This window comes from Lolium perenne, chromosome 4 (assembly GCF_019359855.2).
Source record: "Lolium perenne isolate Kyuss_39 chromosome 4, Kyuss_2.0, whole genome shotgun sequence".
NCBI lineage: Eukaryota > Viridiplantae > Streptophyta > Magnoliopsida > Poales > Poaceae > Lolium > Lolium perenne.
The window spans coordinates 109,355,598-109,381,446 of NC_067247.2; the positions used below are offsets into that span (position 1 = coordinate 109,355,598).

Consider the following 25,849-nt stretch of genomic DNA (forward strand, 5'->3'; position numbering starts at 1 on the left):
GTTTGGTTTCGTCCGGAAGGAAGGAAGTCCGAGCCGCACCAAGCCTAGCAGACTAGAGGCGCCCTTCCCCGAGCGTATTCGCCGCGTGGCCGCCGCCGCCGCCCGCCCGCCATTAAAAGCGGCGTGCCTTCTCCTCCTACCCCGATCCTCCACTGCTCCCTCCTACTCCTCGCGGGCGGCCGCCGCGCACCTTCGCACGTCGACCGATCCTGCCCCTGGCGCCCACGCATGCAGGTACTGAATCATCTTCCTCCACCGCCTCACCCCCTTCGTCCACTCCATGGCTGCTTGCGTTTTTTTTTCTTCTGCGTGTCTGCGTTGCGGGTTCATCATTTCGTCGTCGTCGTCTTTCTTCGATCGCCAATGTTTAGGAAGGACTGGTCCGGGATTTCGCGATTCGTCCACTGCATCACGGCGACAGTGATTGGGAGCAGTCGACGAGCGTTTTTCTTAAGGTTTCAGGTTTTCCTTTCCCGAATCCAGCATCTCACCGTACGCAAAGGAAGGAAATCCTATACGACCTGGGTCGCACAATCCGATCGCTGGACCAAGTCATCCGTTTGACACGTAGCAGAAACGAATCTCAAAGCTTCTGGCCACTTAATCACGTATTCCTTCAGCTCCACTACTAATCAATTCCCTAATCGCACACCAACCATATGGAATGGACTTGGAAGCCGGTCCCCTGGAGCACTCTCTGCGAACAGCTCCTCCATCCGTCGTGAGTACAGTATACATCTACAACATGTACGTACAATCCCCTTCTTTCTAAATCCTCTCTTGATTGAATTCATCACCATGCAGCAATTATCAAAGAAATACCTAAACTTCACAGTGAACTGTGTCGTGAAGGAGGTTGGCCATGACAACTGGAGCAACGGTGGCACCACCGTGTTTGGTGTTAGTTGGTCGTGGCTAACTTGAGCCCCGAACTTGAGCGCCGGTAGTGTCGCCGGGGACGGCGACGTGAAGGAGCTACGCCGCAGGGGACAGAGAAGGTTTTTTTTGTGGCACTTGCAGCGTCCGTGCTGTCGCCGGGCGCGGAGGAGCTTGCCGGTGGACGTTGAGGGAGAGCAGCGAGCATCGGCGGATCCGCAATATAGCAAGCGCAGGAATCGCGGCTGCGTCGAGAGGATGCTGGAGAAGGGAACTGAATCTGGATTTAGGGATTCGATTAGTACTAGAGCTGAACGAATAGGTGATTAAGTGGTGAAAGCAAAAAAAAAAAGGTGATTAAGTGGTCAGATGCTGTGAGATCCGTTCTGCTACGTGTCAAACCGACGACTTGGTCCAGCAACGGGTTGATACGACCCAGGTCGCATAAGATTTCCTTCCGTACGCAAAACAATGTCCACGCTCTTCTGTCTCCCCTTGGCTACGAGGAATCGCAGCTCCATGCTCTTAACCCTCGTTTGTTCGATTCTCCAAGGAATAGATTCGCTTGGTCCATGTCACATTGTCCTGTCCTGCTAATGTTTTATCATCCTATTCCTCTTCCGTTAAAGTTTCCCGTCGTGTTTCAAGCAAATAGTTTCGTTTCAGTGCCAAGGATATAAAAAGAACAAACTAAAAGATCGTCAAGGTTTTCTTCTTTCATTGCTGGCTAAGCTACTCAGCCTCTGATGAGAAAGTCAAATGCCTTGGCTCCTTATCCAGTTACCATGATGAAGTATTCCACTCTTGGAGGAACGGGTGTACATGCACGTTCCTTCAGAAACAGACAGCGCTAGCTGCCTTGGAACTTTCCTACTACTAATTCTATTATGCATTTTTAGATTTAGGGTCAGCGCTCATTTTATTGTTTAGGATTATTATAACCAGATTCAGCGCTCAGTTTATTATGCATTTTTAGATTTAGGGTCAGCGCTCATTTTTAGAACACTCTGTGCGTAAAGTTTTTACTCCATAAAATTGATATTTTTATGACCTGTGTAAAAGGACAAAAAAATATCTGCACAAAACATGTCGGTATTTGTTGAAACAACTTTATGAGCAGGTAACATATCAAGATATATACGAGATTTTATTTATTTATTTAACTTTTTAAAATATATTTAAAATGTATTTCAGTCAAAGGGTGCATATGCAAACACCCTGTCCCCACATGTGACATGCTTTCTTTCAGAATAAGACATCTTCCACTCAGCCTATAGAGTATGTATCCGGAAATTCAATTCGGCGCTTGGGTGTATATGCTCCCTCCACCCAAAAAACATATTTTTAATTGTTAAAAAAATTTAACAAAAAATTTCGCACATACCGGCACGAGTGCTCCGCCCACCTCTCGCCATGCCCATGCGTGGGTGTGAGAGAGAAGTCATTCCACCCGTCCATCCACTTCACGCTGCGCTAATCATAATTTTGTTTGCCACCGATGATGACCAACCGCCGCAGCTGGGCGCCATCAACCCGCCCAGAGTGTTCTGCCTACGGGCTAGATAGCTTAGCTAGAGTACATAATTTTCTCAGTCGCAAAAGAAGCCATTTTTCCTAAGCCTCCACTACCGTACGCTGGAATTAATTAGGACATCTCCTTGCCAGCCACCCAAATCGAACACAAAACTGTGTCTGATTTGATCCGCTTGAGTTGTCGTGCATGCATGTTCCCGTTTGGATCACGAGAAAACCCAGCAAGCTCCCCAATTCTTAAATTTTTCTCGTGAAGATAAAAAGTAATCATACAGAGAGGAAATAGACACATATTAATGCAAAACAATTTTTTTATAAAATTGAAACAATAGATAATCTAGGGTTTGCTCGCCCCCCGTGGCCTAGTAGCTGTCGTCATCGCTCATCAACAACGCTGGTGGGCAATTATCGTTGGTGGGTATGTCGGTGGGAGGGGGGACGCAAGCGAGGGCCAAGGCAACCAAGATCCTGAGGGGAGAACCATGGATCCCGGTGGGTTGGCCGACTAGAGTCGGGGTGGGGGGGCACACGCTAGTTGGTGCAGCCATAGAGGCCCTCGCCGCTGCCTCCTGTACCGCTTCTAGTGTGACCTCCCTCTCGGCCCTCGCCAAGGCCTGCAGTACAGCCTCCTGCTTCGATTATGCTTCGTGTCTAACCAAATTGTGCTAGTGCGGGGAGTTGGCGGCGTGCCATGGGTCGACGTGTGGGTCCAACAGTAGGTGGTTGCGACATATGTGGTTCTCCCTCGCGAGGGAGCGGCCGGAAGCTAAGACAGGTGGGATTGGCACTAGGTCCCTAGTAGGGTCCAGATGCCAGATAAGTGCATGTACGACTATGGCACCAGCCTGCCTACCTCCAAGAACATGTGTGTAGTCACTGTATCAACGTTCACGTGCTACCGCCCTACCGAGCCCGGTGGCGGTGGGGAGGGGGTTAAACAAGATGCGCCGCCGGTAGGCACACAAAGGTGTCCAAACGTGGAGGAGGAATCATCCTTGTGGTCGTCCGCTTTGGTGTTATGGCTGGCTAGGGCTTATTGGTGTCAGCGGTCGCAGTGGGATTGAGAGTAAGAGAGCGGGGATACAATTTGCACGTGGGGGCGACGAGGCCGCTATCCCATTTAGTAGGATCGCGAGGGGTTGTTGCGTTGCCGATATTAAGGCCCAGGGAGGTGGATAGTTGGACTACGAGGGCACGCTGACTGCTGTCTCCTGTCCATGTGGACCCAAAGTAGGCTCAGGTGCAGGCCGATAATAGGTCGCCGTATTTGGCCACAATCTTTGTTCGCGACAACTCGTTGAGAGACTTGCACACCGAATACTCGAATATGTTGCCCGTTTGGAGATATTCTTACTTAGGGCAAGCAAGTATAATAAAATCTAGCCATCATGCTATACAGATTTAAATATTAAATATTGCTTAGTTGAAGAAAGGAAAAAAAATGTTAAGTAGGCTCTAATGCAAAATATCAACTATAACACGTGCTCCTATACAAAAGTGAAATATGAGTCATGTTGTGATATACAACATTTGTTTAGCTAACTACGGAGTATAGTACTGGTAGCTGACATGAAATCTTGCTTAGCCAACGACCGTCTGGCTATTGAACTTAATCTTAAGCCTGTGTTTGGCGTGGATAGACACGAAAGCCAAGCCAAGTAAGCAACGTAACATAAACGCAAACGCGAAGCAGCGGACATCCGAGTGAATCTCCCGAAAGCGAGCGGCCGCGCGAGCCTATGTGACTCTGGGCCGTGGGCCCGTCGAGCTGGGCGAAACGGAAAACCCGCGGTGGGGGCCCTTCATTAACCAACAATGATCTCAACGCGGGCGGAACCGACAGCGGGAGTCCATCGAACAGAGCAAAGTTTTGCTTCGTGCGGAAGCCCGAGCCGAGACGAAGCGCCAATCCCCGATCGCGTCTGCACCTGACTCTGCCTTTGCCGCCGCCGCCGCCGCCGCCGCCCGCCATTAAAAGCGGCGTGACTGCCCACCCAACCCCGATCCTCCGCGTCTCCTCCCGATCTTCGTCCCTGCAACCGGGAGGGCTCTGCTCAGCGGCGTCTCCTCCACCTCTACCTTCCTCCTCCTCGCGGGCGGCGGCCGCCGCCTCGGGACGCCGATCGCGCCCACGCATGCAGGTACTGCTTTCCCCCCACCACCGCCCCGCCGCTGGCTTCAAAATTTTCTTTGCGTATCTGCCCATTTCGGCGTCCTCGATCGCTCTTCACATACTGATCTAGGATTTTGCATTGCGGCGCGGGGGAGGTGACCGCGAACCCGCTGCTTCTTCCCTTCACGAACAGCCGAGAAGAGTTCAGTAAAGTTTCAGATTTTTTTTTCTTTCGCGAATCTAGCATCTCTCCGTACACAAAACACCGCCCAATGGTCCTCTGTCCGGAAGTGCGCAGTTCCATGGGTTTAATCCATCCTCGTTTGTTCGATTCTCGCAGGAATAGATTCGCTTCGCCCATGTCACATTTGTCCTCTCCTACGTTCTACATCTTTCCTGTTCCTCCTCCTCAGTTTCCTGTCCTGTTTCAACTCCGTTAATTTTGTTGCCAGAGAAAATTGTCACTGGACCCTTGTTTGCTTGCTCGTTAAGCCACCCAACCTCTGAGAAAGTCAAATGCCTTGGCTCCTTATCCACTTAGCCCAGTAAAGTATTCAATTCTTGGAGAGGAACGGGTATACACGTCCCTTCAGAAGAAAAGACAGGGATGTTTTGTAATCTAGCTGCTTTCGTATTTTCCTAATACTACTGTACTATTTTTTAGATTCAAAGTCAGCGCTCGTCGTATTGTTTAGGATTATAACCAGATTTACCTGGTGAACGATCGATCTGTCATCTTCGTACGAAATACTATTCATATGTCTTCTGCAACAGAAAAGTCTGAACCCACCCACATACCTGATCACATCACGATATTCTGTTGATATGTCGTCTAGGAAAAGTCTGAACCCAAATATCTGACCACGTCACGATATGACAAGTCGAATGTATTCTGAGGAAGTTCATGGGCGAGTGTAATTTGTGAACAGTTGCCCGCTTAACCTTTCTCTTCTAGCATGTGTCGCCTTCCCTGATTCCAGTGGCAAATGGCCATACCATCAGCAGAGTTTTTATAATGTCAAAAGGTAGGCATGAAAAACTCAATCTGCAACTGAAAGCTCGATTGTTTGCAGCAGCATGACCAGTACGTAACAATGCTGTGATAGTGAATACTGCACTGCAAATACACACGTATTAACTGGAATGTTCCCTGATTCGTGGGGCTGGTTTGGGGAGTATGTGAGATGACTTAGCTAGCTTGCAAGCCTGACGACGTGGGAACATAGAGAGGACCATACACTAGGGTCAGGGGGTTTGATCGTAGCCAGGTCGCCACGCCATATACATGCCAAAGTTTTGTTCATTACCAATAATAATATATAAAGGTTAATGGTTTTACCTTTCTGAGATATCAATATTAAATCGTGTTTTGGAAAAAGATTTATTGGTGGAGGTGCATATGTTATTTTTTAAGAATACAATTTTTACACTTTACACTACATAATTTCACCACTCTCTTAGCTTTCTTAGGTTACTGTTTTAAGCCATTGCAATATGACTGCTAAATCAGGCAAGCTTTCTTCAGTATGATATTATTCCTTAAGAGAGTGCAAGTCCATGTTAATATGTGAAGCTGGTTTTCTCTTGTGGTTTCAGTACGTGTTGGGATAATTAGACTTGGAAGTCAAAGTATTCAACGAAATGTTTACTGCATTGTTAAACTGTAAAACTGGAACATCCTTTCTTTGGTTACAAGATGATATTGCAGCTGTAGATGTGGTACAGTGTATTTTTATTTTTAACCTCCTGAAGAACGCATGGATCTAGCTAATATCCAGCTTGCATTGCAGCCAAGATGAAGTTTGGTTCAATTTACGAGGAGTACCTAAGGGTGGAGCAGGACAAGTATCTAGCGAAGTGCTCCCATGTAGAGTACAAACGCCTCAAGAAAGTATTAAAGCGATGTCGAGTTGACCGCTCACTGCAAGAAGATGTTACCAATGGTGACCAGCTACTTGACGGGACTGACGCATCTTCAGACATTTGCGAATGCAATTCGTGCACATGTATGTCCAGCCTCTAGTGCAAATAGGCAGACTATGCATCATTGTTTGTACTGTGCTTTCATCTTTCTTGTCTGAATGTCTGTGATATGGCAATAGAAGTGATCCCATTTTCCCTTTCGTGTTCTATATCTCGTTTTTTCCCAGATGTGATTTGACAACGTACTTAGAGAATTAGTAAAATGTTGTTTACTTTCTATCTCTAGTAATGATAATGTTGAGCTTACTGTCTGTTATAACCAGCAAATAAGAAGCACCCGAGAAATTTTATCAAATATTAGAAGTGTCTAATTTCCATTTATACAATCTTGTGCTCTGATTTTCTACCCATTCATCCTTTCTGAATTTCTGTGAAAGATTTAAAAAAAAAATCTGATTTCAGTTTGTAGAATGCCCGGTTCTCTGTTTTTCAAATTTTATAGGTTTTGGAGGGGAAGGCAAAAATATTTGGTATAGCTGTGAAGTATTATGGATCTCAATACTGGGGATTTTGTTGTATAGCCAGGACTAGTTATCTTGACTAAAATAATTTGTTTTCATTAATTTCCTTGATATTGCACTGAAATACTGCTTCTACTGTTGATATCCTGACTTGTAATATTTCTTTTTCAGTGTGTGATCAAATGTTCTTTACAGAACTCAACAAGGAGGCTTCAGACATAGCTGGCTGTTTCAGCTCTAGAGTACAGCGTCTTCTACATCTTCATGTTCCTTCAGGGCTACAAAGGTATATATGGCGTGTACGGCAGTGCTTCATAGATGATCAACAAGTCATGGTTCAAGAAGGCCGAATGCTAATAAATTATGTGACCATGAATGCTATTGCTATCCGCAAAATTCTCAAGAAATATGACAAGGTAAGTTCTTTATCTCCGAACTGCCCTTTACATTTTAAGATCTTCATGCTAATATGCGCATTTTGCAGATACATGGTTCTGTGAGTGGTAGAGATTTCAAGAGCAAGATGCAAACTGAGCATATTGAACTGTTGCAGTCACCTTGGCTTATTGAGCTGGGTGCCTTCCATCTGAACTGTGATAGTTTGGATGTTGATGAACCTGTAGGGTTCTTCAAGAATGGATTCTTCAAGAATTTTTCCTGTGACTTGGCAGGAACACAACCAGTAATGACTATGGCCATCTCTGAAACCATTAAGTATGAGTACAACCTAACTTGTCCAATTTGCTTGGTAAGATGTTTTTCTGAAGTTTCCCTATCTTACTCTTTTGATTATCTTGTTCCTATGTAATGAAATTTGCAATAGCTAACCTACTATGTTGCAATAGCATGTATTTGTTTGAGCAATTGCTTGTACCAGCAGTACATATTCTTTCTTCTAATGTCGTTGGTAGAATGTATTGCTAGTTTTTGTCTAGCCACTGGCCACCATAAATTGTACTCTCTTTGTTTCATATTAGTTCTCGCTGATTAACTTTGTACTAAATCAGTGACAACTAGTATGGAGCGGAGGGAGTAGAAAATAGGATTTGGCATGGCTATTGTATCCAGTTAGTGCTACTCATCTGAACCCAAGCATCGGCGTGAGCAGCATGCTATATAATTGATAGTACTTCTATTATATCAAAGTAAAAAAAATTGCAAAATGAGCTTTAAAGCACATTAAAAAAATTACCATGGATTTATACACAGGTTGATTGCAAAATTCGAGTTAATTTTTTTAATCATTTTTTAACTGTTCGGGTTAGAAATCAATTTACGCAACGGAATGTGGCAAATGCTAAATTTTTGTGGGTTCTTCATGGAGACCCCAAATATTGTGAACTGCAGAGTCGCAGGATGACAATATTATATAAGTATTTTTCTACAATACAGTATTACCTCTGTTTTATCGACGCGGGGAGTGAGCTGCGCTTGCATGAATTTGTACCTAGGCCTATGTTAAGTAAAACCAAACGGAGGTAGTACATGTTTATTTGAAGCATTTTTGACTTATGGTTTGGCCATTTGCACAGGACACATTGTTCAACCCGTATGCACTCAGCTGCGGTCACCTCTTCTGCAAAGGCTGTGCATGTGGTGCTGCATCTGTGTACATCTTCCAGGGCGTTAAGACTGCACCTCCGGAGGCCAAGTGTCCTGTATGCCGAGCGGTATGTGAGCAATCCTATATTCTTTTATGTATCATTGTGGCCCTGTCTGCTTGTTTCCGTCGATTACCTGCTTCTTTTCCATGGCCATATAGTTTCTTCCATACCACCTTCGTTTTCCAACGGCAGCCATAATTTCTTAGCTTTTTTAGTTTGATAGTTGGTGGTACACTTGAACTTGCTGCTAAACAAATGCAACTATTGATAAGAATGGAGCATTGCTTCAACTAACATGGTAATGGTTTGAATCTGATGACCTGCAGGTTGGTGTCTTTGCCCATGCCGTGCATATGAACGAACTTGACCTGCTCATCAAAACAAGGTACCAAGACTTCTCTTAGATCCCTATTACGCAACAAGAATTCTAGAAAAGAAACCACCTTTCTCTAACTCTGAATTTGCATCTATGGATTTATCAGGTGTAAGGATTACTGGAGGTGCAGGATGCGTGAAGAGCGGACGGAGATGGTGAAGGAGTCCAAAGAATACTGGGAGTCACAAGCGATGTTGTCGATGGGTATCTGAATATTGGGCATGCAACCGCAGCCACTTCATTTGCTCAAATTGGTGATTGCCAATAAATTATCCAGCCGCTGAATATGAGGCGTGAAGAGTCCTCTAAGAAAATTGGAAATTTGATTCATTGACTGCTACTCAGCACCACCGACCCAAAGGTGGCAGTTATTAACATAACTGAGGGGAGATGGCGATGAAGCAATCCTTGTCAACCTCCTCAGATCTGGATAGAAACAGGATCGACCAATTCCTTTGTTCGCTTCCGTTGTACTTGTTTGGAATGATGTACTTCCAGTGTAGCTTATTTTTCTCATCTGTCTACTATTGTGCTATTTTTCTTTGTAGAGATAAGTTCTTTTAGTGAACAAATGGAATCCTGTGCAACTTCACATTCGAGCATCTTGCTACTTGCTTCAGTATTGATTGTTTGATATTCATCACATACCATTTCAGCCAGTTCCACATGTTTGTTTACATAACAGCCTTAAAAAAACTAGAACAACAGGGACTAGCCCCTGTTATAGATTGCACGGTTCGTGCAATCGTGTTGGAATACGTGGAACTACTGAACATTAGGTGCTAGACTGGCTACATGTTGTCATTGTTTAATATACTATCAGGTACTACACGAATAAGAATCATTAACCGGTTCCTACAAGGTTGGGGCAAGCTCGACAATAGCCGGAGGCTTCCAACAACCTATGGGACTAGTACAACATCAAGCTAGTTTTCATAGGGGCTCATCTCAAGAGATCCCAGAAAGGAGCCTTAGGTTACAAGATCCACAAAGGACTAGGTGAGATTGACGAATTTCTTTCTTGGTGAAAATGTAGATCGGGACCTCCTCCTCCACTCCTTAAAGTATGTGCTTGATTGGTTGGATGGAGAGAGAAGCTCAGCAACAATGGAGAAGACAAAGTACCGCACAACTGGTACTACCGCTTTCTCAAACGGTATTACCGTCTTAGGCTGGTGCCAACGCGGGCGGGAGGGCGGCCGGTACCGCCCGCCGGGAGGCGATAGGGAGGCGAGAGGGGGGCGAGACGACAGCGCGGGGCGGTGGATCCACCGCCCGGCGGTAGCGCCCGCTACCGCCCGGCTGCCGCCCGCGCTGGCGCCAAGAGGGGGGCGAGAGGGGGCGAGAGCGAGGCGGCGCGCTGGCGGGTCAGGGCGAGAGCGGGGGCGAGAGGGAGGGGGTAACGGCTAGCTGATGTGGCGCGATCTGATTCGTCCACGTCAGCTAGCCGTTGGGGTAGCCGTTGCTGGCTCAAAAAATTCGAAAAAAAGCCAAAAACCCCAAAATTTCATCCCCACCCCTATAAATACCCCCCATATGGTTTCACTCACTCCACACCCATTTCATCTCATTCATCTCCTTCACTCTCTCAAATCTTCTCCACCATGTCTGGTTGGACTCCAGATATGACCTCGTTCACGGATCTCTTGCAGCCCGACGGGTCACCAGCCACCCTAGATGATGTCTCTCCGACACATCGTCGCTCCAATGTCGGTTCTTCGCCGCTTCCCCGAGTTTTATACTCCTCCGGCACACCACCTCCGGGGCCATATGGGCCATACGCTCCACCTCCGGCGCCATATGGTTCATACCCTCCGCCTCCGTATCCATACCCCCCACCACCTCCACATGCTCCACCTACAGGTAGAGGGAGTGGGACTGTACCTCCTTACCCACCACCTTCGTACGGTTCATACGCTCCACCTCTGTATCCATAAGCGCCATATGGTCCGTACCCCCCACCACCTCCTGAAGCCAGTGCTCCAAGCTTCGAGTCCGATGCCGCGGAAACAATCCTACCAACGCGTCCAACGTGTTCAAAGAGGCTTGACTGGACAACTGCGGACGAGGAAAAACTGGTACTTTACTTACCCATAACATATTTCGGGGTTGGTTCTTGCTCGGATTTTTCACTAACAATATCTATTTCGGGGTAGGTTCATGCTTGGCTTTTTCACTCCAAGGACTCTGTCGCCGGTAATTGCAAGACCGGCCCTAGTTTTTGGGGTCAGATAGCTGCAACCTTCAACTCTACCTCGGATCCTGCCCGTAATCGGACCTCGAAGCAACTGAAGGATCATTGGAACGCCTACAACAAGGACACTAGTAGGAAAAGCCTCATCAGTGGCGCACGAAAATAGGCTTCTGTGGCGCACGGGAGGTGCGCCACAGAAACGTCGCCACAAAAATAAGGTTTATGTGGCGCATCTGGCAGTGCGCCACAAAATTAAGGTTTCTGTGGCGCACTGTGTCCGGTGCGCCATAGAAATAAGTAGTTCTGTGGCGCATGTGGTGTCGCTGCGCCACAGAAATAGGTGCGCCACAGAATTATGTTTTGGTGCGCCACAGAACAATCTACAGGTATACTCGATTTTGTGCTCTCTGGTGTATTATACAGGTTTTATACTGGTTTTATACACCGTATACAGGTTATATACTGATATAATATAGACAGATATAATATGGACATATATAATCATCACATCATCATCACATTACTTAGAGCCCGATCGAGTTATACATATAGCTCCATACAACTCATAATCCATGCAAATTAAGAAAGTTCTCATCATCTCTAGATACAAACGAAGTGACACCGGCCGCCGCCTACACTAGGATGAAATAGAGTACCGCCGCGACGATGGTGAGCAAGAGCGAGAGCACAAGGAAGGTCTTCATCTTGCTCTTGTTCGCTTGGTGCGCCCTCCACTTGGCAACCGCCTCGTGTCTAGTCGGGTACCCTTTGTAGCAGTTGCCGCTGAACTTGTGCACCTGTTTCTTGCACTCCTCCCACTCCTCGTACACTCCTGGAACCCGCCCCTCGAACACGACGTAGTACGTCATCTCTATGGACACAAGGCATATTAGTATATAACGCAATGGAAAGAGTTAGAGGGTTCACATGCATACATATTCACAAGAATTAAAGCAAGGAAATAATAATAAACCTAAAAGAAATATAGCATCGGTATCACATAAGTAATATGGTTCAACGATAACGACTACAATAGTAATTGAAGTCCAACAACGACGACCACCGTTTCGAGCAAATTAAGCAAGTTTAGTTTACAACACGGTACAAATTGTCCATCGATTCAAAGTAATGCTAGGCACACCGGCCTCGGTCAACGAGACGTCTTCTTGAGCGGCTTCGGGAACGGCTTGTACAAGTCCTTCGTCGTCCACGTCCTTCCATCACCCTGCCTATGTAGGCGTTCTTCGACATCCCTCTTAGGCAACGCTCTGGCTGCGTGTAAGAGCCCCGATCCGTTGGATACATCTTGTAAGATAATTTCCGAGAGCTTTACTTGGATGCGATGGAAGTCTTCTCTAAGATCATCATCACTGATTTCCCCCGACATTTTAATGGGGTCTCGCTTACTAGGTGGCAGAGACATCATCTCTGCATCCTCGACAAACCCTTTAAGGTGATGGAGGACATAGAAGGCCTCCTTAATGCTGCCAGCTGGCTGCTTGATACAAGGGAAGTTGATCACGTGCTTGAACCCGATCTTTTTAGTGTCCGGCCTGATATATTGCCCATTCTTGTCGAAGGTGCCTCCATTTTTGGAGTAGCCAAGGATAGCCTCATCGAGAACACCCCTTATTCTCTTGTAGTCTTTCTTCGTCGTCGTACTCGACGAGTCAAAATACTGGGCTAGTGACCACTTTGGATCTAGGATGATGAGTGTGCTGTATTTGTCCCTGCTCAACACATGCAATTGAAATGGAATGTTGGAAATGATCGGCAATGGAAGAAATATATAAGAAAGCATAAGTTACGACGGCCGTGAGCGGATGTGTACTTACTCGGGAAAGACAGGCAGAAGAATGGTGTTGCTCTCTTTGTGCATGAGCATGAAGTTCTGGAGGTACCGCACCGCCTTGGTCCGTGTCCTTGAGCCATCCTGGAGCAGGCTATCGCGCATGTAGTAGGGATCCGCTACCGCGATGTGGCGGGGTCTCTCTCTGTTGATCTTCATCTGAAGATTGATCGCGTATAGGCGGACAAAGTTATAGTCGAGCCGTTTCGAGTGAAATAGATTGAAGACGTCCTCGAACGCTATGAAGAAGATATCCGCGGGGTCTTCATTGATGAAGTTCTGGTCGGACGGCACCTTGACCGAGAACACCGGGTAATTTGGATCCTTTTCTTTAAGAAGGACGCTCTCTTGATAATGAATAGAGTGCTGCAAAGGGAGCATTTGTCCACTTGCGAGGTGTTCCATGTCCGGAGGCAGTATAGGTTTACCAGCTTCATGACACCGGGGCAAGCCATCCGGTGTAGGTGGTACCATGTCGTCGGCCCGGATCCTCTTAGGAGCAGGCTAGCTCGAAGATGCGCCCTTCTTGGCTCCTCTCTTCCTTCCCTTCTTCACCTGACCTACTGGGGGTGCTTGTGGTGCTGATGGTGGTGCTTCGGGTGCTGGTGGTGCTTCTGAGGTTGCTGGGGTTGATTTGGGTGGCTCCCCGATGATCGTCTTACGCAGCGTGTTAGGGCTGAAAACGGTAGCAGGCTTGACTTGAGCTGGATTGCCAGCCTCCGGAGGAGTGTCTTGAGAAAGACCCGTGAAGACCAGGCGCTGCTTCGTGACTGTAGGGGGACGACTAAGTTGATCGCCGTGTGTGCGGAAGGCTTGTTCATCCATAGGAGGCATGTACATATCTTGGTTGCAGGCGCCAGTGTTGATGTAGGCATCGATGTCATCATCATCATCTACATCGTTGCCATCAAGTGGCGCCATGTCCTGGACCTTAGGTGGTGGCGGTTGCGATGCCGCCGCTTGGCGTACCGTGCATCTAGTAGACGGTCGTTGCGGTAGCGCTCCCAACAACCATTTGTGGCGTCTGGTGGTGACGGCGATCGTCGGTTCCTTCCGGGTGGCGGCGGCGACCGCCGGTTCCTTCAGGGTAGTGGGGGCGGCGACCGCCGTTTCCTTAAGGGTGTCGTCGGCGCTGGCGATCTTGGGCCGGATGATAGGGGAGGTGGCGCCGGTGCTTTTCTTACCACTCGGAACACCCCCCCCCCAGACGAATCTGGTTCTTCGGCCATGTCATAAGCCATGAGGTGCAATCCCCAAGGGGCAAAACGTCGCCTTCGTCTGTGCCCGAAGGTTGAAAGGGGGGGATGGCGTAGCGGTACTCCGGCACTACCATTACCAACTTGACCTTCGCCACGTCTTCCGCCAATGTAGCGCCGTGCATAACGCGGGAAGCCATGACATAGCCGCTAGCAACTTCCACCAACTTGCCGCTGGGCTCCACCGTTTGCAGAAGTATGCATTGTTCATCCTGAGTCAGGGGCGCCATGTTGGGCATCGTGAGATGGCAGTCACGAAAGGCATATATAGTTAAAGAAGATGACGCGAAGGAGTAACTAATGAGTTTACCTCCTTGATGGCGTCGATCTCGGCTACTGTCGATACAAGGGCGGCGGTTAGGGGCGTCGATGCGACCAGTTGGAGCTGCGGCGGCGGTTGGAGCTGCGGCGTCGGGTGGAGTGGCGGCGTCTGGTGGAGCCCCGACGCCGGCGTCGGGTGGAGCGGCACCGTCGGCGACACGTGGAAGCTTGAGTTGCTGCCGCTGATGCTGGGCACATGTATCGGCCCCACTTGACCTCCCGCATTCCAAGCAGCTAACCCCTCCATCAACCCAGGGGGGATGATCTGCCGGATCTTCTCGTCCAATAACTTGTTCATCATCTCCGTGTTCTCCACAGGCTTTTCGGCCACCAGCTTTTTTTTTTTTGAGAAACACAGTACAAACGCAGGCGCTCACATACACGCGCATACACTCACCCCTATGAACGCACACATGCACACCCTACCCCTATGAGCACCTTCGAAAGACTGAGCCGGCGGATCGGATCTTGAAATTGATGAAGTCACCACAGGCGCCTCGCTGTCGACGGGAACGTCGCCTCCCACTGAATGAATATTCCGCCTTTATGAGACACACAGATGTCAAACCTGGGGTTTGAACTCTGGTGGGCTGGGGGTACAACCACCCTCCTAACCACCCAACCTCAGGTTGGTTCTCGGCCACCAGCTTCTCTAGTGACTCCACCTTCTTCTTCAGCTCCTGAACCTCGGATTTATCCTTAGCCGACGACCTCCTCTCCAGCTTTCTCGTCTTGGCATCCGATCTGTAGTACTCGGATAGCTTCATACTTGTGCCAAAGCCGGACACACGGCCACCCGACGTCGGTGGCTTGTCTAGCTCCCTCTCCTTGTATTTGTTCATCGCCCTGTTGAAAGGCGTGTCCCACGGTTCCGTCGACCCCTGGGACGACGGGCCAGCCTTCGTCAACTCTTCATCCTTCAGACAAAGGAACTTAAGGTTAGCCCATTTGGCTTCATTGCCTAATAAGATGAGCGAAATAATATAGAACTATCCTTACCAGGTACTTCTCGAAATCCCTCACGTCTTCGTGATCCGTAATAAATTCCCCCGTCTCCCAGTCTAAGTAGTAGCGGGACTGGACAAAGTTCCTAGCCTGTTCATCCTGGATTTTGTGCCAGGGGTTTTCTTTCCCCAAACATACCATCTCGGCATCCTCCTTGTCCCAAGTGGGCTGTTTTCCTCGGTAACTGCCGCTTCCGTAATGGTGGGTCCCTAAGTTCAAATCCCGCATTTTCTTCCCCCAGGCGGTCCATTTTTTAACAGTGTCACTCTCTAAGTAAGACTTGAATGCATTAAAGTCTTCTAAGGAGAGCGACGGGTCTTTGCTACTTATCCTCTCCCAGCTTTCACCGGCCTCGATCTTTCTCTTCAGCCGGTTCTTCTAGCTGCTCAAGGCGGTGCTCATCTTCGTGAGAGCTAAAGAGTCCACCTTCTTATTGACCGGCTCCGGGAACGTGTATCGTTGGTGAAGCTTCTGGAGGAGGGATTGGGCGATAGCCTCGTTCTCCTTGCTTCTGAGGTCCTGAGTTAGGATCGGCACGGTTTCACGGACGATGCACCCTAGTTGCATGCCGTACCCTTTGGCAACCCACGAAGGCTCCATCGGTAGGCCACTTTCGGAGACTACCGTGACAGCATCGGTGACGTTGGCGAGCACTTGCGGCCTCCGATCCCTCCTTGGCCTCCTCGCCGTCCTCTTCTTCTTACCCTCCTGAGGGTTGCCGCCGCTATCACCTTCCGTGCGGTTGGCCGCGTTCTCTTCACCGGTCGTCTCTTCACCGGTCTGGGCGGCGTCGTCCCAGGTATCGTCATCGTTGTCGGTGTCGGCGGCGCCCCCCCGGCCCTCTCCCTCGGAGGCGGCGTCCCGGCCCTCTCCCTCGGAGGCGGCGTCCCGGCCCTCTTCCTCATCGCCGGGCGACTCGGCGGCGACCTTCCGGGGCTGCTCGTAGCCCTCCCAGAAGTCCTTGTTGGCCTCTCTCGCTTCTTCGTTCTGGCTCCTGGGCTTAGAAGTGTTGCCCGACATGTTTATTTGCACTTCATTAAAAAGAGGCAACAAGTTAGTACAAAAGTCAACCAAAAAATTCGGCATGACTTTTGCTAATTTTTCTACGTAGGAGTGCCCATTTCTCAACCGAAACGGAAGTTAATCAACGCTTCGGGAGAAATGGGCAACTCAATGAAATCCCTGCAAAAATATCCACCATATACACCATATATCCAACATATCCACCATATATCGACCATACAAACTTGCCCATCTACAATACATCAAACAAAAGCCAACATAAACCTGGAGCATCTATTTCAGCATATTTTTTAACCTGGAGCAGTACAACAACAATGACTTTCTTAACCTGGAGCATCTACCACCTGGAGCACTACCACCTGGAGCACTACACAATCTGGAGCACTACACAACCTGGAGCACTACAAAAACCAGAGTACATTAAAGCTAGCACTTCAAACCAGAGAACTGCACTTCAAGTTTTTAGCTAACATTAATTCATTATATATGGGCAGTACCATTGGTACAGCATATAGAGAACTGCACAAAAGCATATACAAGATAATGAGCATGAGCATGAGCATGATCATTTCATAAATGAATTCAAATAGTAGCATTTCATGTACTAGTAGCATTATAGAGCATAAACAAGCATACAAGCTTATAGAGCAAGCCAACCAGTAGCTACTGCCAACATGTGACTTCAAATGAAAATGCTATTATTCCAGATATAATTAAATAGCAGAAGCTTGAGCATCATATGGAAATGCTAGTGACTTCAAATAAAAATGCTATTACTCATAAATATACATTACAAAAGGCAATAGCTAGTGACTTAAATTTTTTATAAATTCAAAGAGAATTATACCAATAGCTAATCAAATTTTAGTAGATAATTACTTAAATTTAAAAAGGCAGTATAGAGCAAGCCAACCAGTAGCTACTGACAACATTTGAGCATGAGCATCATTTAACCTTACATTACATACATTATTTCCTACCATCTGCATAGAAGCATTACATAAACCCTTTTATTCATCATTGCATGGAAGCATTACATCAACCCTTACATTACATAATTATTCAGACAACCTAGGACACACTAAAACTAGATGGCTGAAACTACAACTAACTACAACAAACTAGGATACCAAATCTTTGATTTTTTCATGCCCTTCCTCAGCCAGCACAAGATAACTCCAGCTTTAACCTTTTCTTCAAGATTTGGTTCTACATAGTAGGGCAACACCTCTGTGGGTCCTCCTTCCCTCAACTGATGCTTATACTTTTTCAGTTTGATCATGCCCTTAGGTCTGGATTTTGGAACTGGGAGAACTTGTGTAGTGTATGTGAACACACCTAGCTGGTTCAAGCCATCTGCTGCTTCTTCTTCCCTGAACCTGGCAGCAGAAGCTTCCCTCTCTTGCACACTTCTCCTACGATACACTAGCAACTCCTTGTCTGCCCTACCCATAGAAAAAGTCTTGGAAAGAGTGGCATCCCTAGAGCCAGAGGCACCAAGGGAGCCAGTGCTCCTCCTCTTTGCACTCCAGGACAGGTTGTCCATGTTTGGTGTGGTTTTCAGGTTCACTACACTAGGCATTTATATAGGATGGAGGGCATGCACAGAGGGTATGAGAACACAAGCTGAACAGTTGTGTTACATAGGACAATGCCATCAGTTTCTTTTTTTGAATTGTGATGTCAATCCACAAAAGGGAGAATATTCTCCAAAATGGGTCAGAGACAAGCCATTGGGAATATTCCCCAAAATGGGTCAGGAGAGCCTGTCCATTCTTGCTAGGCAGAGGCATTTTTGGTTCAGAGGAATATTCTTGCTAGGGCAGAGGTGGGCAGAGGTGAATTAACCCAAGCATTTTCATTTTCTAAACCCAGGCAGTAGCATTTCATTTTATTAACAAATCCTAGGCAGTAGCATTTCATTTTATTAACCCAAGCATTTTCTTTTTATAAACCTAAATTTTCTACTGCCAACAAAATAGCAAGAACTTTATTAGCTCTAGTGCAAGCAATGAATTAAAAAAACAGCAACCAATGAATTAAAAAAAATAGCAAGCAATAAATTAAATAGCATTTGACTGCATCATTTGCATTTACATTTAAACCAGTAGAATCATTTGCATGAACAAGAGAACCTAAATCAATTTCTAGCTTGTACATTTCATCATTTCATCATAGCATCATTTCATCATTTTCATTTAAACCAGTAGCATCATTAGCTTTCACCAAGAATTGCTAACAAATCCTAGCAATAACATATACATACTACACTACAGCATGCCACCAAAGTAGCTAGATATAGGTCATTTGTTTCTACCTTTATTTTGCTACAACATTATTCTTGATAGCAAGTAGCTTTTTATCTGCTAAGTTTCTACTGCATTCATTTGCTACAACATTAGCTTGTTCATTTTTATTTGCTACTGCATTCATACTAACCCTCTTTTGACTCTCTCTTATAAAGCAAATTGAGGTGTTCTTGAAATTCTATTTGACTACAGCAGCATTACAACCTAGTTTTTTTTGTTTTGCTACAACCTATTTGACTACAGCAGCACTACAACCTAGTTTTTCTTGAAATTCTATTTGACTACAGTAGCACTACTGCATTCATTTGCTACTGATGCATTTTATTGAACCAACCAAACAACTAATGGAGATGCACATTTGAGCAATCCATAGCAGCATTGCAAGGAGATGCACATTTGAGCAATCCATAGCAACATGGCAAGCAATCCATAGCAACTAGGCTAGCCAGAGAGGGAATTCGAAGCAGCATTGCAAGGAGAGCATTCACTGGGGAGGTGAGAGGGGCAGGGGACAGGGGAGTGGGGAGGACAGGGGAGAGGAGCTCTCACCGAACGGGTGGCGGTGGCGGGGATCAAGCGGTGGTGGTGGCGCTATCCTCCTCCTCCTCCTCGGCGACGGCGGCTTGGGTGTCCTCCTCCTCCTCGGTGGCGGCGGCGGCTCGGGCGTCCTCCTCCTCCTCGGTGGCGGTGGCGGCTCGGGCATCCTCCTCCTCCTCGGTGGCGGCGGCGGCTCGGGCGTCCTCCTCCTCAGCAGCGGCGGCGCTAGGCGGTGGCGACGGCGCTAGGCGGTGGTGGCAGTTGCGCGAGAGAAGTGTGGCGCTAGGGTTGTGAGTGACTGAGTGGAGAAGAAACTGCTGTTGATCGAGTTATTTCACTAAGTGTCCAAATTCTGTGGCGCATCCCTCTCAGTGCGTCACAGAATTAAGCTTTCTGTGGCGCATCAGCACTGACATGCGCCACAGAATTCCTTATTTCTGTGGCGACCTAATGGGGAGTGCGCCACAGAATTTAGACACTTAGCAAAACAAAACGGTTTACTGCTGTGTCCTGACAGATACATAGCACTAGTCTAGTGGTTAAGGCCAATGTTAGGTAGTTAGTAGCCAGGTTCGAACCCTGGCTGCCACACAATTTTTATTCCTTTTTTCATATTTTAGTTACATTTCAATAAATACAATAAATAACACAATATTATTTAGTAATTAGTAGGGAATTATAAATTACTTGTCTCATACAAACATGTTCTTGTTTCTCTCACACACACATGCATGTACTTGTCTAACACACACACTCACACACATGTGATAGACCAAAAAAAGATCTTCTTCGTCCCGGCTCCGAGCTCTAGCGTCTCTTCGCAATCTTCTTGCCCTTTCGGTTGTTGGCGGTTGAATACTTTATGCCAGCCACCTTGAGATTTCTTCGCGTGAACGGACAACCTTTAGAGGGTAGGGAGGTCTTCCTTCTTACTTTACTAGTAGTAGGCATGTCGAAGTGCCTGTCGAATTCCTCCTCCATCTTCGGGTCACCGTTCTTGTCCAAGTCTTCCTCGTTGGCGTCTCCTTGCATTCCTATGATGCTCCTCTTGCCCCTCCTCACGACAACACGGCTAGGTCTCGACGGATCGGTGATGAAGAAGCATTGGTCAACTTGGCTACCGAGTACCCATGGCTCATTTTTCGCGGATGCGTTCTTCGATTTTGCATCGGGTATAACCATGGTTGTGAAATATCGGCCTTCTTTTTCGACCTTCTTGGCCCATCTCACATGAAACATTGGCACCGTCTCTCCACAGTAATTGAGCTCCCATATCTCCTCGATCCTTCCAAAAAATCTTTCCTTGACATTAGTCTCGTCATCGGCGTATGACAGCATAGTTACTCCTGAGTTTTGATTTTCACTATTTCTGTCATTTTCCTCGGTGTAGAATCTGTAACCGTTGATGTCGTACCCCTGATAGGTCCTTACGTTATGCGCGGGTCCCTGTGATAAGGTGTATATGAGTTTTTCATCTTCGGTAGAAGGCCTTTTTCTCTGTGCTTCAACCAGTTGAGTTTGCTTGAACCAACGCGTGAAGCTGGAGTTGTGCTTTTTGGTTACGTCTCCCATCTTCCTCGGCCGGCCCATATCGATGTAATTCTGCTCGACCATGCTTTTGTGCTCTTGCACGAAAGGTTCGATCAGTTTTAAGTGTTGTAGCGCGACCCGGTGAGCCCCTGTCAAAGTCGTCGCGTCGATTTTCAATGCCGACATGGATCGAGCGGTAGCCCTCGCGGTGACCGACTCCAGCGAGCCTCCCGAGGTGCGTCCTGGGGGGTAGACCAACATGATCCTCGTCGTCCTCGGTGCTTAGATAATTCTGGCAGAAGGAGATGCACTCGTAGGTTAGAAACCCCTTGGCCATGCTTGCGTCTGGACGGGCCCTATTGCGAACGTATCCTTTCATGACACCGTTCTGCCTTTCTAAAGGCATCATGTTGTGGAGGAACGTTGGGCCGAGCTGCTTGATGTCTTCAACGACATGGAGAAGGAGATGGACGCATATATCACAGAATGCAAAGTGGAAGTAAATCTCGAGCTCACATAGTATCACCACGATCTCATCCTGTAGCATCTTGAGCTGCCTCACGCCGATCGACTTCCTGGTGATAACGTCAAAAAAGTTGCAAAGGCCAAACAGCGTATCACGGACGTGCTCGTCCATTATGCCTCGGATCGCAACGGGAAGTATCTGCGTCATTAGCATGTGGCAATCGTGAGACTTCATCCCGGTGAACCTCTTCTTCGCTACGTCCAGATATCTGCTTATATTCCCCGAGTAACCGTGAGGAACTTTCACTCCTAGGAGGCACCTGAAAAACTGCTCGAGCTCCTCCGGACTCGTTGTGAAGCAGGCAGTGGGAAGCTGCACCGCGTTCTTCTTAGCCCTTTTGCGGAGACGTTGAGTCCCTTCCGTCTGATCATCATCATCGTCGTCGTCGTCAGTATCGGGGGCTTGAAGATCTTTCCTGATGCCAAAATGTTTAAGATCGTATCTTGCTTTCGGTCCATCCTTGGACTTTTCTGAGTTGCAAAGAGTGCCAAGCAGACTCTCGGTAACATTCTTCGTTATGTGCATGACATCGAGGCTGTGGGGCGTGTGGAGGACCTTCCAGTACTCCAAGTCGTGGAAAACAGACCTCGCTTTCCATACACCGAGCAGCGGCTCTGGCTTCGGTCGCTTCTTTCCCGGCGCTGGGCACTCCTTCCAATTTTTCAGAAGATCATCGATTTCTGCGCCGCTCCTCGGGCGTGGGGGTCCATCGGGCTCATCTTTACCATTGAACAGATCACTGCGTTTTCTCCACGGGTGATCCAAGCGAAGCCACCTTCGAGCACCTGGGTAGACGGTTTTCGAGGACCCGGGATCCCTTGGTAGTTGTAGATGCGGGGTATCGTCCATGCACTTCACACAGCCGTTGAATCCGTGGCCGACCTGGGCAGATACATATGCGTAACCAGGATAGTCCGTGACCGTCGTGATCAACGCGGCTCTCATATCGAAATAAGTTCTAGTGTAGGCGTCCCACGTACGGGGTGGCGTCTTCCACAACGTGTCTAACTCCTCTTTCAGCAGCCCGAGATACAAATGCATGTCGACACCTGGTTGTTTCGGCCCCTGAATGAGAATACTCAGGTGTATGTACCTTTGCTTGGTGCACAGCCACGGGGGTAGGTTGTAAGGCCATACAAACACAAAGAGGTGCTATGCGTGCTACTCGGTTGCCGAACGGATTGAGTCCATCGGTGCTCATACCCAGCCTGATGTTCCTTGCGTCGCCCCGAACCTAGGGAAGGCGATGTCTAATGCTTGCCACATCCAGCGTCGAAGGGTGTGTCAAAGATATAGCCCATCTCCGGATCTTCTTCGGGCTTACGCCTTTCCGCGTGCCATTGCATGAGCTTTGCTTCCTTAGGGTCCACGAAATACCGCTGCAGACGGGGAGTGATAGGAAAGTACCATACCACTTTTCGAGGTACCTTCTTGTTCCCAACCTTGTACCGTCCGTGGCCACACACCGGACATGTGGTTCTGTCCTTGTACTCGCACCTATAAATCACACAATCATTAATGCAGGCGTGGTATTTTTTGTGCGGTAGGTCAAGGGGACACACGACTTTCTTGGCCTCCTCGGTACTACTTGGCAATGTGTTCTCCTCCGGGAGACGATCGTGCCAGAATTTTAAGTTCTTGCTGAAGCTGGAATCGGTCCACTTGTTCTGCGTCTTCATCTGCAGGTAATCAAGCGTTACATGCAAGCGCGTATCCTGCGGACGACACCCAGGAAAGATCGGAGTCATCCCGTCTTTCTCCATTTGCGACAGCTTGGCTCTCTCTCTAGCTGCAACTCTATCGTTGCTCGTCTCCTGGAGGAGAAGATCTTGAACATGAGAGTCCCGCAAGGCCGAAATTAGCGGGGTCGCGCCGGAATCTTCTTCTTCATCATGATGATGTTCTCCGCCGGCATCTTCTTCTTCATGATGATCTTCTCCGCCGACTTCTTCTTCATGATGATAGTCCCCGTCGGCATGATGATAGTCTTCTTCATGATGATAGTCATCTCGCTCGACATGGTCTTCATGCGCACCATTTGATGGGGCCGGCCGCGCCTGGTTGTCTTGCATGAAACCGCGCCTCGGCGAGTGCTCCTCCGGTTGTCCGGAATCAGGGGTTGATCCAGCGCTCGAGTTTGCATGATCGACACGGACATCTTATCTGGCGCCTATTGTTCCGAATCATGTCCTCCTTCGCGTCTATCTTGTATCTAGAGATTCGAGCGGAACTCATCGAGAGGACCATGCTTGCCTGCAAATGGTATACATAGAACAGGAAATTAGAACCGCACCAAATGCACACGCATGCATGGGCCGTACCTCTCCTCAAGGTATTACATGGAGCGGAAAAATTCGGCATGACCTCTCCTCAAAGTAGGACATATGGGTAGTGCAAAATTTGCCGAAACGGAAATGAATCAACATTTCGGCAAACATCCATGCACCACACCGGCACACACACAAGCGCTTCACCTGCAACAAGCATCCATACACACGACGGCCACACAAGATCTACAAGCATATGCATGTCTCCTCCAAGCATATGTATGTCTCCTCCAACTACTCACCTTCTAGATTCGATACCGAGACGAGACCGCGATCGATGAGTTCGAGAGGAGGAGAGAGTATGGAGAGCCTTCTCCTCAACTCCAATTAAGTATCAACCAAAGTAAGTGCAATAAATACCCAAGCAAGTGAAAAGTAGAGTCAAAATGGTATGAGAGAGAAGGGGGGACGAGCTAGATGGAGGAAGAAGAATGGCTTGTGTAGTGTGGTAGGTGGGAGGTTGGCTCACTTTTGTATATCTGGTTCGCTAATTCTGTGGCGCACCTAAAACAATGCGCCACAGAATACCTTATTTCTGTGGCGCACGAGGCAAACTGCGCCACAGAATAGCTTATTTTTGTGGCGCACTGTTGCAGTGCGCCACAGAATAGCTTATTTTTGTGGCGCACTGTCGCCGTGCGCCACAGAATAGCTTATTTTTGTGGCGCACTGTGGTACGTGTGCCATAGAAATAGTAAAACCAATGATTGGGGGTGACAGCTTGTGGGGCCCACCAAGTTTTTGTGGCGCACGGTTCTCTGGTGCGCCACAAAATTAAGCTATTTTTGTGGCGCACCTTGGCTGGTGCGCCACAAAACAAATTTCTGTGGCGCATTTTTCGAGGTGCGCCACAGAACTAAGCTCCGCCTATAAGGGTTTTCCTACTAGTGGGAGGTGTCCCTGTTCAATGCATACCACATCCAAGAAGAAGCGTTATGTCAGAGTGGAGCAGACGATGCAATGGTCATGAAGGCGGCAATGGCGAGGTACGCGAATGACAAAAGAGTGACTCAGCCTTTCAGACGGCACCACTGGTGGGAAGTTGTTCGCAATGAAGCGAAGTGGAAAGGACAACATGGTCCTGGTAGTGGAACCGATTCCACTGCCAAGAGAAGCCGTCTGGGAGTTTCTGGTAAGTACAGCTCTAGCGAGGCGACGATGGAGGAGGAGCATCCAACGGGCCGCGATAGGGCGAAGGCCGCGACACGTAAGGATAGGAGGAAGGGGAAGGAATCCTCATCAAGCAGTGAGGTAGCAAGTAAATCCTTCGCGATGAAGAACATGTGGAATGGTTTAGTGAAGGCTAAGCTACTCAAGCAATGGAACAAAATGAAAGACAGATCAACCACCGACATGAACGAAGCAGAAAAGCGCAAACATGCGAAGGCTATCTAGATGGTGGAAAAAGAGCTTGGTCTGGAGGAGGAAGATGATGACAACGAGGAGGAGGAAGAGGATTAGAATTTATTTTTTATTTATTATGTAATTTTTAAAATTTATTATGCAATTTTATTTATTATTACATTTTGAGTTGAATAAAATAATTTTCTTGCATTATTTTGAATGTCTAAAAAAAATCGAGTGAAATAACTTAATCTGAAAAAGAAATGGTGATGTGGAGGAGAGAGAAGTGAGAGCTGGCACTATAGCCCGTGCACTGACACCGTGGGGTGAGAGTGGATGAGAGTGAGGGTAAAATCTGACGTGACGAGGCTATAACAGGTGATGCACTGGCACCAACCTTAGGGCGAACACACGTCTAAAAGCAACCGTTGCATCGCCTTCCTGCGCCTAGCCTGGCTCTGAAGGCCCATTCCAGTTCGGCCTAATTAAGAATTATAAATGGACCTTCTAGCCCACCACAAGTCCAAACGCTATCTCCCCTAAAAAGAGGAAACGATAAGAGAGATATACCAAAAAGCAAACCGACATTTTTTCCCCATACAAGTAAAAAGGAACTTGAAGCAGAGGAAACTTCTATATCTCCAGTATGATCTCGGCACGCGATAGGAAGACAAACATAGAA

At 47.7% G+C, this 25,849-nt stretch overlaps 1 protein-coding gene across 2 annotated transcripts; it reads left to right on the forward strand.

Moving 5' to 3' along the window:
- Positions 1–9,605, forward strand: LOC127293631 (probable E3 ubiquitin-protein ligase BAH1-like 1). Of its 2 annotated transcripts, none has more exons than XM_051323274.2 (7): positions 1–234; positions 6,313–6,528; positions 7,138–7,382; positions 7,451–7,714; positions 8,499–8,636; positions 8,897–8,955; positions 9,053–9,605. In XM_051323274.2, exons 2-7 carry the CDS (start codon positions 6,318–6,320, stop codon positions 9,156–9,158), a joined length of 1,023 nt encoding a protein of 340 aa, XP_051179234.1. In that variant the 5' UTR covers positions 1–234; positions 6,313–6,317; the 3' UTR covers positions 9,159–9,605. The 2 variants fall into 2 exon arrangements, with proteins under 2 accessions (XP_051179234.1, XP_051179232.1); XM_051323272.2 differs by lacking the exon at positions 1–234 and adding an exon at positions 4,264–4,550.
- Positions 9,606–25,849: the final 16,244 nt, after the last annotated feature.